The 12,794-nt window shown below is 39.1% G+C and overlaps 1 protein-coding gene across 1 annotated transcript; it reads left to right on the top strand.

The window, feature by feature from the left end:
• Window positions 1–78: 78 nt before the first annotated feature.
• tm9sf3 (transmembrane 9 superfamily member 3) lies at window positions 79–12,671 on the top strand. Its single transcript, XM_085183471.1, has 15 exons — window positions 79–300; window positions 1,211–1,406; window positions 1,554–1,676; window positions 3,605–3,765; window positions 3,899–3,976; window positions 4,284–4,415; window positions 4,529–4,695; window positions 6,144–6,238; window positions 6,351–6,481; window positions 7,187–7,326; window positions 8,051–8,119; window positions 8,212–8,358; window positions 8,464–8,547; window positions 8,642–8,718; window positions 12,032–12,671. Exons 1-15 carry the CDS (start codon window positions 94–96, stop codon window positions 12,097–12,099), a joined length of 1,875 nt encoding a protein of 624 aa, XP_085039597.1. The 5' UTR covers window positions 79–93; the 3' UTR covers window positions 12,100–12,671.
• Window positions 12,672–12,794: the final 123 nt, after the last annotated feature.

Raw genomic sequence — 12,794 nt, forward strand, 5'->3', positions numbered from 1 at the left:
GTTTTCTGCGCTGACTGGACGTCGTCAGCCACGTGCCTCTTTTCAGCCAATCGAACGTGCATACGACGAACGCTCATGAGGCTCTTACGCCATATGCGTACGAGAGCATCCCTAAAAATTGCCTCTGTCATACAACCAGGAAGAAGGTGGGATAGCCGTGCAAAGCTAACATCCCCAGTCTTTCTGCACACTTTTTTTCCGAAAATAATGGGATATTCCAGGTGGAAGGTGGTAGCGGCGGTGTTTTTCGCACTTGTATGTTCTTTATCACCTGTCGACGCAGACGAACATGACCACACGGTAAGACACCTTTTTGAGAGGCCGACTGAAAAGGGGGAGCCTTGAAAATAATGGACGTTTGTGCTCTGTGTAACCTGCTAACTGTAGCCGCGACGGCTAGCTACACCCCACAAAACAGAATTATAAACGTGACAGGGTTCATGACTTGGTCTTTGCGGGTTATATACTGATACTGGGTGAGCTATCAAACGGGTAGGCATTCATTTAGCCGGCTAAGTTGTCACTACTTATCGGCCTAAGTGCTTATGAGTAACGTTTGCTTGCTTGCTAGCTTGTTAGCACATCTTCCAAGCTGGTCTTTGCAACCTTACTTGAGCACCGGCGGAAGCTACACTTAAGTTAGCAGCTAGTTAGCCTGTGTTAGCCTAACGTTAGTTAGTTAATCAAAGGCAAGATTTATAAAACTGCCGTCCGTTTAGCCTCGCAAACACAATTAATGAAAAACATTTACTCTTGACATCGATTAAACTTAAGGCCCTCTTCATATTACTTTTGTTCTCCGTTGTCAGATCCAGCCGCCCTAATTACACCTGGCTAACAAGATAATAATGTGCATTACATTGTCTTAATTATAAATGGGGCGCTAATGTGGGAAAGCTGTTAAGTAAAGAGGCGGATGTTGCATTCAAGAGAACTTCCTTGCCAGTGGTACACATAGCTAACACACAATAGTGCTACGAGGATGGCCCGATAAGTGTGAAAAGAGCCTGAAATTTACATTTCTTTGCATGATTTATAACGTGGTAGTGCTCTGAAAGTTGCTGCCATTGTTTTAAAAGTTGTTGGCAACTCACAGAAGTTTCTTTGGTGCACTATCAATAGAATAAGAATAGGACACCAGCAGTATTTGCTGAACTGGTGTAGCATTCCTGGATTTAATTATAAGAGTCCTCCTGTTTTCCTTTTGCAGTACACAGATAAGGAGGAGGTAGTTTTATGGATGAACACAGTGGGGCCTTACCACAACCGACAGGAGACATACAAGTATTTCTCGTTGCCCTTCTGTGCGGGCTCCCAGAAGACCATCAGTCATTACCATGAAACACTTGGAGAGGCTCTGCAGGGAGTAGAGCTTGAATTCAGCGGCTTGCAAATAAAGTTCAAAGGTACTTACAATGAATTTCACCTGTTTAGGACTTATGAATCAACAAGAGCATTACAACTAAAAAATGTTGCTTGTCTCTGGATGTCTGGCTTTATTAATTCCACAAAACTTCCTACACTTACTAAAAATGTGATCTTTATCTCTGTAGAGGAAGTCATGCAGTCAACATACTGTGAAATAGAGTTGGACAAAGCCAAACGGGATGCTTTCGTCTACGCCATAAAGAATCACTACTGGTACCAAATGTACATAGATGACCTGCCAATCTGGGGTAAGTGTTAACCACTTTTTATTTTATTAACATGTCTACTTTTACATGTTTCTTTTATTTTGTCTAGCTTCTGAGGTGTGTTCTTATTACTATAGATGTAATAGGTATAATATCAATCTACTGAAGATCGATATTGGGTGACATTCATCTTTCGACTGTTATTACCCTGTAAGCACATAGGATTACATTCACTACTAGCAGTATAGGGAGTAGAGGGAGAATAACCAAAGCCCAACAGCAATGAAAAAAAAACATAGCCAAATCATTATTTTTTGAACAATATTTTTATTGCTTTTGCAACAGCATACAAAGATTTGTTTTCACAGTAATGTGCAGCAGTAGTAAAGACACCCCCCCCTCAAAACATAGCCAAATGTATTTTTAACATCTTCTCTCATCTCAGAATTTCACGCATCCCCTCTTACTGGCTATTAGTGGTGATGTGGCATCCAAGAGCTGTGTCAAAGTGCTAATATTTAGAGTAGAGTGACCGACATTTTCATCCTGATGGTGAAGAAGTAAAACCAGTTCTTATTCTTGAGATGACTGGTCCATTTATTCTTTACTGGTGTTGTAGGGAGGTGTAACCGGACACAATGTCATGTGTCAAATGTCAGAATAAAAGGCACTCAAGATTTAGTCTATGTTGTATTATATTGTTTTTGTTTTGAATCAGCTTAATTAATGCAGTGTAACGGTTGATTAGCTTATATACTTCGTGTGAATCCTCATCAGCTTTACGTTTTAGAATAATTTTATGGTATTATTCTGACTGAAAAATATATTAATAAGTGGAACCATTTTGACATAAAATGAATAGAGACACTGGATGTACTGAGTGTTAGGGCTGTCCAGAATAATAAACACTTCCCAAGGTGAGCTCTTCAGCCCATGTGTTAAAGACAATGGCTGTGGTGTTTTTTCATCTTTATCTGTGTATAAAATGATAACTCGGAGAGAAAGTTGGAAGCAACAGCAGGTTTAACTTTTCTCTCACGCTGTGCCCCGCTGCTGTCTCACTTTTTGAAACCTCTCCGTCCAGTAACTACTGTTACTGAGTCAAGACTGTCACTCTAACAAGCAGTCAGTGTGATCACTCACATATGTTGGAGTAGTACAATGGTGCCACTCCTACCCTGTTTAAACAGACTATGTAAGCTGATGTAGAAGGAAGTGGGAGGGGCGCTGGTATTTGATCAAACGTTGCTGAGTTATGTGTCGCATAATTAGGAGCGTCATGAATATCTATAAGTCTAACATCCGGGTTGCTATTGTGTGAGAAGTGCACTGGTGTGCCTTTTCTTTTATGAGATGTTTATCAGGGTTATTTAGCTCAGCAATTGCAGACCTGTTGTTCATCACTTTCAGAACTTGCGCACTTGTAGTACCGCTTACTAAAGTGAGCTCGCCTGCATTATGTATGCTAGAACAAAAATTCCTGTCTACATTAATCTGTGGTGCAGAATGTGCAACAATTTTTCAGGCATTAAACATAAAAAAAAAAAAAAAAAAAAAATATATATATATATATATATATATATATATATATATATATATATATATATATATATATATATATTAGTTAAAATACATGTAGCCACAACATTAGATTTTTGTGTTACCATTAGTCATGTCCCATGTAGTGGAGTAACAGGCTGCTGATTCATAGGCTGCTGATTCATAGTTCTAGCTTTGCATCAGACTTCTTTGCTCAGCAATGACCTTTTATGAAAACTAAATGCTGACTGTAACAAGTGAGTAGAGATTATGCTGTTACAAAGTTATCAAACCTTGCCTTTATTTGGCATTTACACCCTGATTGTTAATGTTGTATAACTAAAGGTTTGCTGCGTTTATTTTCACCTGTCCATTGGACCACTGCTGAATGAGATCTTGAGTTATTTTTTCGTTGTTTTTTTTTTAAAAAGGTATTGTTGGTGAGGCAGATGAAAATGGAGAAGAGCACTACCTGTGGACGTATAAGAAACTAGAGATCGGCTTCAATGGCAATAGAATCGTTGACGTAAATCTGACCAGCGAAGGCAAAGTCAGACTTGTGCCAAACACAAGAATCGCAATGTCCTATTCTGTGAGTACTTTTTGATGAACATTCTGGGAAGCTAAAAATCATTGTATATATGCCATATTTGACTTATACTCTCTTGGGGATACATAGGACATGTAAACACATGCATAAATGCCAATGAACCTCTCCTATCCAGGTGAAATGGAAGAAGTCAGATGTAAAGTTTGAAGACAGATTTGACAAGTACCTTGATCCATCCTTCTTTCAGCACAGAGTGAGTGAAATAACTTTTGTGGTGTTTAACATGCTTCCTCTTGCCAGTGGGGATACCATTGGCTTGTTGTAATAGCACAACTCTGTATGACATTTCAGAAGATGCAAGTTGAGCCTTGCAACAGATGTAATGTAAATGACCAACCTGCTCAATAAGAGTCTTTGTTTTGTTTTTTGTTTTTTTTTTCCCATGCAGCGTCATAATTCATTTGTTTCACTCAAGTGTGGATATTTGATGTACTGTTTTGATGCAAAGAGCCTTCCAGTGTTGCTACCTCTTTTTTGATTTTACTATATGTTTTTTTTAGATTCACTGGTTCTCCATCTTTAATTCCTTCATGATGGTCATTTTCTTGGTGGGTCTGGTGTCCATGATTCTTATGAGAACGCTAAGAAAGGACTACGCCAGATACAGCAAAGAGGAGGAAATGGATGACATGGTAAACTTTGGATGTACTTGCATGCTCTAACATGTAACTAAGATCTGTTCTTGTTGATTTTTGCCCCCACCACGCTTTTCTCTCAGTTTCCTTATGTTGCTTTGTACCAACAGGATAGAGACCTTGGAGACGAATATGGGTGGAAGCAGGTACATGGAGATGTGTTTAGGCCGTCAAGCCATCCACTGATCTTCTCTTCACTTATTGGCTCCGGCTGCCAGATTTTCTCAGTCTCCCTCATCGTTATCATCGTCGCTATGGTTGAGGATCTGTACACAGAGTGAGTAATTGAACATTTTGTTATGATTGTAAGATTTCGCTGAGGACTGTTTTTGATCTGGTTTTTAATTGCAAAGTTGATTTCTATGTATTGGATCCCTTATCAAAAGTCTTTGTCTTCTGTCACTTACGGTTTTATCAAAGAGCAAGGTTTAAATCATTCAGCTAAAATTCAAATATGAAATAATCAGGAAAATATGTACTGTGAAAATGCTCATTTTTGTGTAAAGTTGTGAAAAGTTGCACTCTTCTAGCACCCCCACAACTACATGAGCTCCCAGGTTTAAACGCCTCTACGAATTTTATTCGCTTTCTTTGTTTAGCCTGAAAAGTATAAAATGTGCATTATTCTGTGTTTTAAAAAGTTCTACAGCAAAACAAATAAGCTAAAGTAAAAATACAGTTTTTGTTTGCAGAGTCTGCTGGCTTTATAGTGATATAATGACTTCAGTTTCTCAGTCAAAAAAAGTTGTCTGGCAGCATGGGAAAGTATTCTAAATAATCCCAAGAAATCATTTCATGCAGACTTGGCTCTTGCAGAAGTGAAGACTGAGTTGTTGGCTTTTATTTTTAGTCTCCACAGCTGTTGTAAAAATCCCATTCTGGTATGTCTAGTGGCTAATGTGGCTAAGGTTACAATTACCTTTTAATGTAAGGCTCAAAATGCTAATATTGAAGAACAATTGGAAAATGGAGACTTTTAAGATTGATGACTGAAGCCAATAGACAAGAGTTTTGTGCGGGTTGTGTTTTTGTGTTGCGTCACTGCAGAGAATGGGTATGAAGGACTGTTAACCTGGTGTCACATACAAGCCATTTTTTCCACTCTATAAATCCAGACTTTATATTATAACATCTGAGAAAGTTAAAGATGTGCTGTGATCTTGATAATAACATTTAATAAGATCACTCAGACAAAGAAGTGGAAGAGATACTGTGCTGCTCCCATTGGCTTCATTTCACTGTCATACCTTTTCCTAGAAGAGGTGTGAACAGCAGCTCAGTTGATTTTAAAGCTACAGACTCTGAAACGGGATTGTAGAAAAAAGAACATCTGTGCTATATTTGGGAGCTACATGTTGAAAGAGGTGTTCTTGGAACTTGTATTAACTTGTTAAAAAAGCATTACCTTACATTTTGAGTGGTCCACTACCTTACGTTAGTTTGTTGTAGTCTGTCATGCTTAACATTAACAAAATGATTAGGAAAAAAGAAAGAAGGCAGAAAAAGAATAATTAATTATCATTTGTGTATAAATAAGAGGAAATTTAAAAAAAAAAAAGAAAGTAACCATTTTATAAATCAAGGACTCAAGTGGTCATTTCTATCTTTCTTCTTTTCTTTTAGACAAATAATTGGGTGCAAGTGTGCTATAAAATACTACAAAAATTATATGCAACTCCAAGGGGAGTGGTCTTCACTTGCCCTAATTTTTTCTTTTCCCTGTAGGAGAGGATCCATGCTGAGCACAGCCATTTTTGTGTATGCTGCAACCTCTCCTGTCAATGGCTACTTCGGGGGAAGTTTGTATGCAAAACAAGGAGGTAATAAAATAGTTTATTTTCTTACAAACAAAATATGTGTGACATGCCCTGCTAAAGCAGTTTGTCGTGTTTTGCCGTCTGATTTATTAATTTATTTTTTGGCTTAATACAGGCAGGAGATGGATTAAACAAATGTTCATTGGGGCCTTTATGATCCCAGCCATGGTGTGCGGGACTGCCTTTTTCATCAACTTCATTGCTATCTACTACCACGCCTCCAGAGCCATCCCATTTGGAACTATGGTGGGATTTCACACTGCAGCACCTCCCTAGAAACCACAATGTTATGAAGAACATCCTCCAAGTCAAGAGCCAGCATTTAAATTGTGTGGCCGCATAGATCTCTGGTATCAGCAATGGGATTTAGTCATGCAGGGGAACACAACTGAAGTAATGAGAAAAGTGCACTAACAGATTGAAACACAATACGCACACTTCACCTGATATTTATGACACTGGAGTCCCAAATCCGCCGTAGAGTTTTAATTCTGTTTGCTTTATTTCTTCATTCAGTGCCAAATGTTTTCAGACACTACAGCAATAAAAAATGCACACACACAAACATTTCACATATTTTTTTAAATTGCTAATTACAAAAATTACAAACAGCTGTTTGTTTGCTCCCCTCAGCGCTGCAGAGCTGATCAATCAAAAGTGTCACGAAATAGCCATTGTTCCCCTAACTCAGCCAAACCTCAGAAACATCTGGAGCAGGTTTTTGCTCTTTCTGTCCAAACCGGAGCATCTGCTGATGAAATCCATTCATCTGTTACTCTTCCAGTTTAATGAACATTTGAGTTTGTACCATAAGATCACGCAGTGAACATGAACTTCTGTAACACAGTCAACAAAATTAAAACAACTAATTGGGGATGTGAAACACCCTGGATAATGGCCGTAAATACAGGCCGCCCAACTAAAACAATTAAATGTTTGTTATCTTTGCAGGTTGCTGTCTGCTGTATCTGCTTCTTTGTCATCCTGCCTCTGAACCTTGTGGGAACAATTTTGGGGAGGAATCTGTCTGGCCAGCCCAACTTTCCCTGCCGAGTTAATGCTGTGCCGCGGCCGATCCCTGAGAAGAAATGGTAGGTGTGGTTTGACGTGGACAGTCGCAGTTGTCTTTGCGTTAGTGACAGAGACGTGGGGTCAGATAATGGATAGAGTGTAACTGGAACTTAAGACTACCCTGAGGTCACCGCTTTCAACAGTTTTGTTTTTAGTGTTGTCCCTCTACGATGTAAATGAGAACACGTATCCCTAAAATAATTCTCTCATGCAGACCCTGCCCCAAGTGCCGTTCAGGGTGTTAGTTTGTAAGGGGCACCGGTCAGAGGAGAGTTATTTATGATTCTAGTAAGTGGCAGGTTTCCTTTATTTTGTTTATAAAATGTCAGAAGATGTAGGCTTAGCTTATCGGATCAGTGGGCAGTGAGAATGTCGTACTCGATGCAGGTGACACAAGGTGTTGAATGGCCTGTGTTTAAGTTGCCAGATGTCAGGTTTAAAGTTCAAAACATTTTAGCTGTCTGCACAAACACTTTTAGGTTATGAAATATGGAAAAACGATCGACTGCAGGTTTATTAACATTTACAACGTTCTGCCAAGCACTGTGGCCTGCTGCCAAATGGAAAAGGTAGATGTGACCTAAGGCCATTGTCTGACTCTACTTGAATTTCCAATCTGTCGACTTTTCCCCCTTCTCGCGTTCGTAACACAATTTGTCATGCGTCCTTACCCTGAAGGGGGACTCTGACACGAACACTCAAGGATACACGGCCACGTCAATATGTTGAATTTTGTGCTCTCAGGTTCATGGAGCCAGCTGTCATCGTGTGCCTTGGAGGAATCCTTCCATTTGGTTCCATTTTCATAGAAATGTAAGTGTATTGCAGTGTTACTGAGGGACTGTGTTTAAAATGATCCAGACAGCCATGTTGAAGGGTTTTTTGTTTTTGTCCTCATGTGACAGGTACTTCATCTTCACATCTTTCTGGGCCTACAAAATCTACTATGTGTATGGCTTCATGATGCTGGTCCTGGTTATCCTGTGCATTGTGACTGTGTGTGTCACCATTGTGTGTACATACTTTCTTCTCAATGCTGAGGACTACAGATGGTGAGTTTTTTCCCCACATGGATTTCTGGAATATCAGCCACAAAACTGAGGCATTGTCATCCTGTCATCAATCCTCATTCTCGTTTGCTTGTCCCTCTCTTCCAGGCAATGGACGAGCTTCCTCTCTGCTGCATCCACTGCTGTTTATGTGTACATGTACTCCTTTTACTACTATTTCTTCAAAACTAAGTGAGTTTTACTCTTTATTAATCCAATGAAACATCCTGTTGTAGAAGTGCTTACATCTTACACACCTCTTACATTTCAACCTGTTGTATTTCAGGATGTATGGGCTGTTCCAGACATCCTTCTACTTTGGCTACATGGCTGTGTTTAGCACTGCCCTGGGAATCATGTGTGGTAAGTTTTAGGTCCACTTAATTTTATATTGTAGGAGGTCCAGGCCCTATTCCATGAAGCAGGTTTAGCTAACTCTGAGTTTGTTAACCATGAGATGAAAACCCTGGTTTTCTGTGCCAGGAAAAAAGTTAACTAAGTTGGTTACCGTGGTAACGGATCATGAACTAAAAAACTCTTGAGTTTTTCTCTGCACCTAAACCTGCACCTATATCATCAATATATAAGGATAGAGACAGACAGCTCAGAATAACGTAGTCTACATGTTTCTTACTCTGTGGACAGTAATCCAACAGTCAGACTCTTAGTCAGTTCCTCTGAAACATTACTGTAGCAGTTAATGTTTAACTTAAATGCATCTGCATAATAGCTTGCATCTGTATAAAGATGCATAATATATGATTTGTTGTCAATCATTTGTCGTGTTGTAAAAGCCACACTGATGGGGGGGAAATGTCTGTCACAGCTGGGATTTTGGAGATGGTGAATATTTGAGTGAAGATGATTTTAAGACCTGGAAACTGGACTAAATGTATTTAAAGTGTCTTTTTATATGCAGCTGCAAGCAGTCTGTATTCTGAACACATCTGCTGAAATTTGTTCACAGCTTGAGATTCAGTTGTTACATGCTTTCAACATTTTCAAAGGTTTGAAATTCAGACTCTGAATCTCAACATATTTCCCGCAAAAAAATCACAAATCACTCTCAGTGGGTCGACAGAGAACAGGATCTGCCCAAAGGCAAAGGCTCTGTAACAGATTAGCAAACGGACCGAAGTCTACTTGCAAAGCAGGAGAGATCCAAAACGGATGAATAGATCAGACCAGATCAGGCCCTCATCCAGTTTAGGTTCATCCTGTCTGGATCCATTTATAATGGCTTACTTTTCCAGATAATGTTTTTCAACGCAATGTTCATAAACTGTAGAAGAGAGAGGGAGGGGAAAAAATGTTTTCATTTAATAAAAACGCGTCTTGAAGGTGGCTCCACCCTGCAGTCTGCTACTGTCTTCAGTTTCTCTCACCTACACTCTGGCCCCATAGGGTTAAAGCTAAATAATAAGATTTAAATATCAAACCTAAAATTAGAATTCAAGCTTCATTTAATGAAAGTTCAAGCCGGGTAAGTGATGATCCAGCTTTGAACTTCACACACACACACATGTGTGTTATCAAACTTTTATTCTCTCTATAATGGTGACAGCAGACCAAGCTCATTAAAATCTCTTTTCTCTTCTTTGCTTTTTAAGATGACTGTCACGGTCCACACTGACACACATTCATATTCCTTGGTTTACTGGATTTAAATAACACTTTTTATTTACCCGTTGCCATAGTGAACTGTGGTATCAGCTCCATTGATGATGGCTTTCTTTCTCCACTCTCACATGCTTAACTCGGGGTGAACATACTCAGAGTTGATTGAACTTACTCCGCTCAGCTGGTCTGGAACAAGAAACTCAAAGTTAATCAACTTTGAATTTATTTTTAAACTCAGAATTTGTTGAAGACTCATCTCAGAATAGGAACTATTAGATGTTCTGCCAAATGTAAATAGCTGTTCACTGCATAAACACCAGTAGTCTCATTTATAAAGGGTTGGTTTTGTGTTTATGTGACTTTACATACAGTTCGTTTAAACAAAAGAGAAAAGAAATAAATAGATGTGATGAATACATGATGGGCTAAAAATCTCAACTACCACGTCTCACTTCGTGTCACATGTTGGTAACACATCCACTTTATTGGAAACATACAAATAAGGAGTGTTATTTGTGCCAGTGAGGCGTGACGCCATAAAAAATAAATCTAAGCAAAATCCAGTCTGACATTAAATTCTGCTCAAGATTTCTCAATTTGCTCATCACATTCCCCACCCTCTGAGCACAGAGACTGAGACAGTTCTTACACTGCATCTTACTCATAGTGTGGAGCAATTTCACCTTTCACTGAAGTTCAGTTTTCAAATATCTCAGAGTGGGGGATTATTGCTCAGTTTTGTTTTGGTTTTTTTAATATAATTTGGAGAACTTGTGGATCAATTTGATTGGTGTATAAATGCAAATATTGAGGTGATACTTGATGGATCACTGTCACAGCAAGAACCGTTTATTAGCAGCATTAACACTGTACATTGACAGTTTGTGGTTGAATTTGGGCATTTAGAGGATTTAACCTCGCTTTACTTTTTAGTGACTGAAACATGCCTTTTGCTTCCTGCCTTTAAAAAAATGTTAAAGGCAGGAAGCAGCAGCTTCCATAATTTAACAGTTTTACTTAAATTCATGTCTTGCAAGATTTGCTTTTCCTCTTACCTGCACAAATTTCCTCTAAATTGCTCATTTTCACATGAAGAATGCCACCTGCTCATGAATAGGAGTGCCTTTGTGATCTTGTGCAAATTCTCCAAAAATTGCTGCAAATTATCATCCCAGGTGGATTATTTTTGTATATCAAGCTTCAAGTCTAGCTGTCAGAAATCAAGAGAATCTGGGAAGTCTGTCAGCAGACACGGGGGACCTCAATAATTTGAAGATATTAATACAACTGCTTACATTTTATTGTTAGACGTGCACGGTACTGCGACAGGACTAAAGGAGAATTGTTGCTCAAACAGAAAGTGGGTTACGGCTTAGACAGGTGGTGGTCGAGGGGACGTGACAGTCATAGAGATGGACGTGAAAATATTAAACAGCAGGTGGTACAATGGAGGGGGCTATAGAAGTACAGTAGACAGCTGCTACGGTCAGCAATCTAATAAAAGCTTTTCACACCTCCCTATAAACGATGTTAACCTGAAATTTCATTCATAGTTGGGCTTGAGTCAAACATGGAGAAAAGCACACTGACTGTATATGATTTAGGCTTATTCAGTATGAAAAATGATTGTCGTATGTACATACAAGTAGTTCTTGCATGAAACCAATTATCTTTTTAGAGAAATCTTATTTTCTACATCGGTTATTCAGCTCTAAGTGCAGCTAAGTAGTCTTTTCCCCACCAGCTGCAAGCCAAACTCATTTTTCAGCTGAAAGAGTAATAAGCCAAGGCTGACACTCATGTACCTTGAAGGACCTTTGTGGAGCTTTCTCTGATCTGCATCAGGTACTACACTGCCTCCTGGGGCTGTCTGTGTGTCTGAATACTCATTTTGTAGATGTGGGATGTGCGTTTCTCTGCTAAAACCTTTATTGGATACCTCACCAGTAATCATCCTGTCTCGTGATGGATTTACCTGCAAAGTAACAGCAGAGTTTGATACCTGGTGCTGTCAAACAAAAAGCAACTTGCTCACAGATCATCTTTTGCTTTTCAGGTGCCGTAGGATACATGGGAACAAGTGCCTTTGTGAGGAAGATTTACACAAATGTGAAAATTGACTAAGAAGTGAAGCAGCATCAACACAGGGATGTTAATGGATTTGCCTAGGCTTATCCCAAAAGACGGCGGGCACAAGTCATTCTTTATTACTTTTCTTTCTTGCAAAGAGATTGTGAGAATCTCACTTTGTACAATGTAGTTTTTCCATATTTTTTTTTTCCTCTGAAAGATTTTCAACGCCGCAACTCAATAGTGAACAACAGGAGACCTGCGGAAGAGATATCAAACACAACTTTTGATTTTTATCAGTTGCTTTCAAACAAACGTTGAGGGAGGCGGCGAATGTTTAAGGCTGACATGGCTTCTCTTTTCCAACCCAGTCCCACCTGAGACCAGAGAACATACAGTACATGTGATATTGATGGAATAGTGTAGCTCTCTTCAGTGAAGAGGCCTGAGTGTATTGAAAGCCTTTGTTCTGTTGTGTCAGAATATTGGAGAGTTGGGTTTGTGTTTGTGTTCTCACTCTGAAGTCTATTTTGTATTCATGAAGTCACTCAAATTATTGTTACTATAGTACAATTGGTTGTTCCCATTGTTTTTTCCCCAGTGGATTTAAAAAAAAAAACTAAAAATGATCACCCAATAATCATTCACCAATTTCGATTATTCTTAACTCCCTGTTAAGGTAGCAGTCCATCCAGTCCAGAGATTTTAGTCCTGCTGTAGTTTACTGTACAGACAAAGAACAGAGGGAC

The sequence above is a fragment of the Neolamprologus multifasciatus genome, chromosome 13, assembly GCF_963576455.1.
Source record: "Neolamprologus multifasciatus chromosome 13, fNeoMul1.2, whole genome shotgun sequence".
Taxonomy (NCBI): Eukaryota; Metazoa; Chordata; class Actinopteri; order Cichliformes; family Cichlidae; genus Neolamprologus; species Neolamprologus multifasciatus.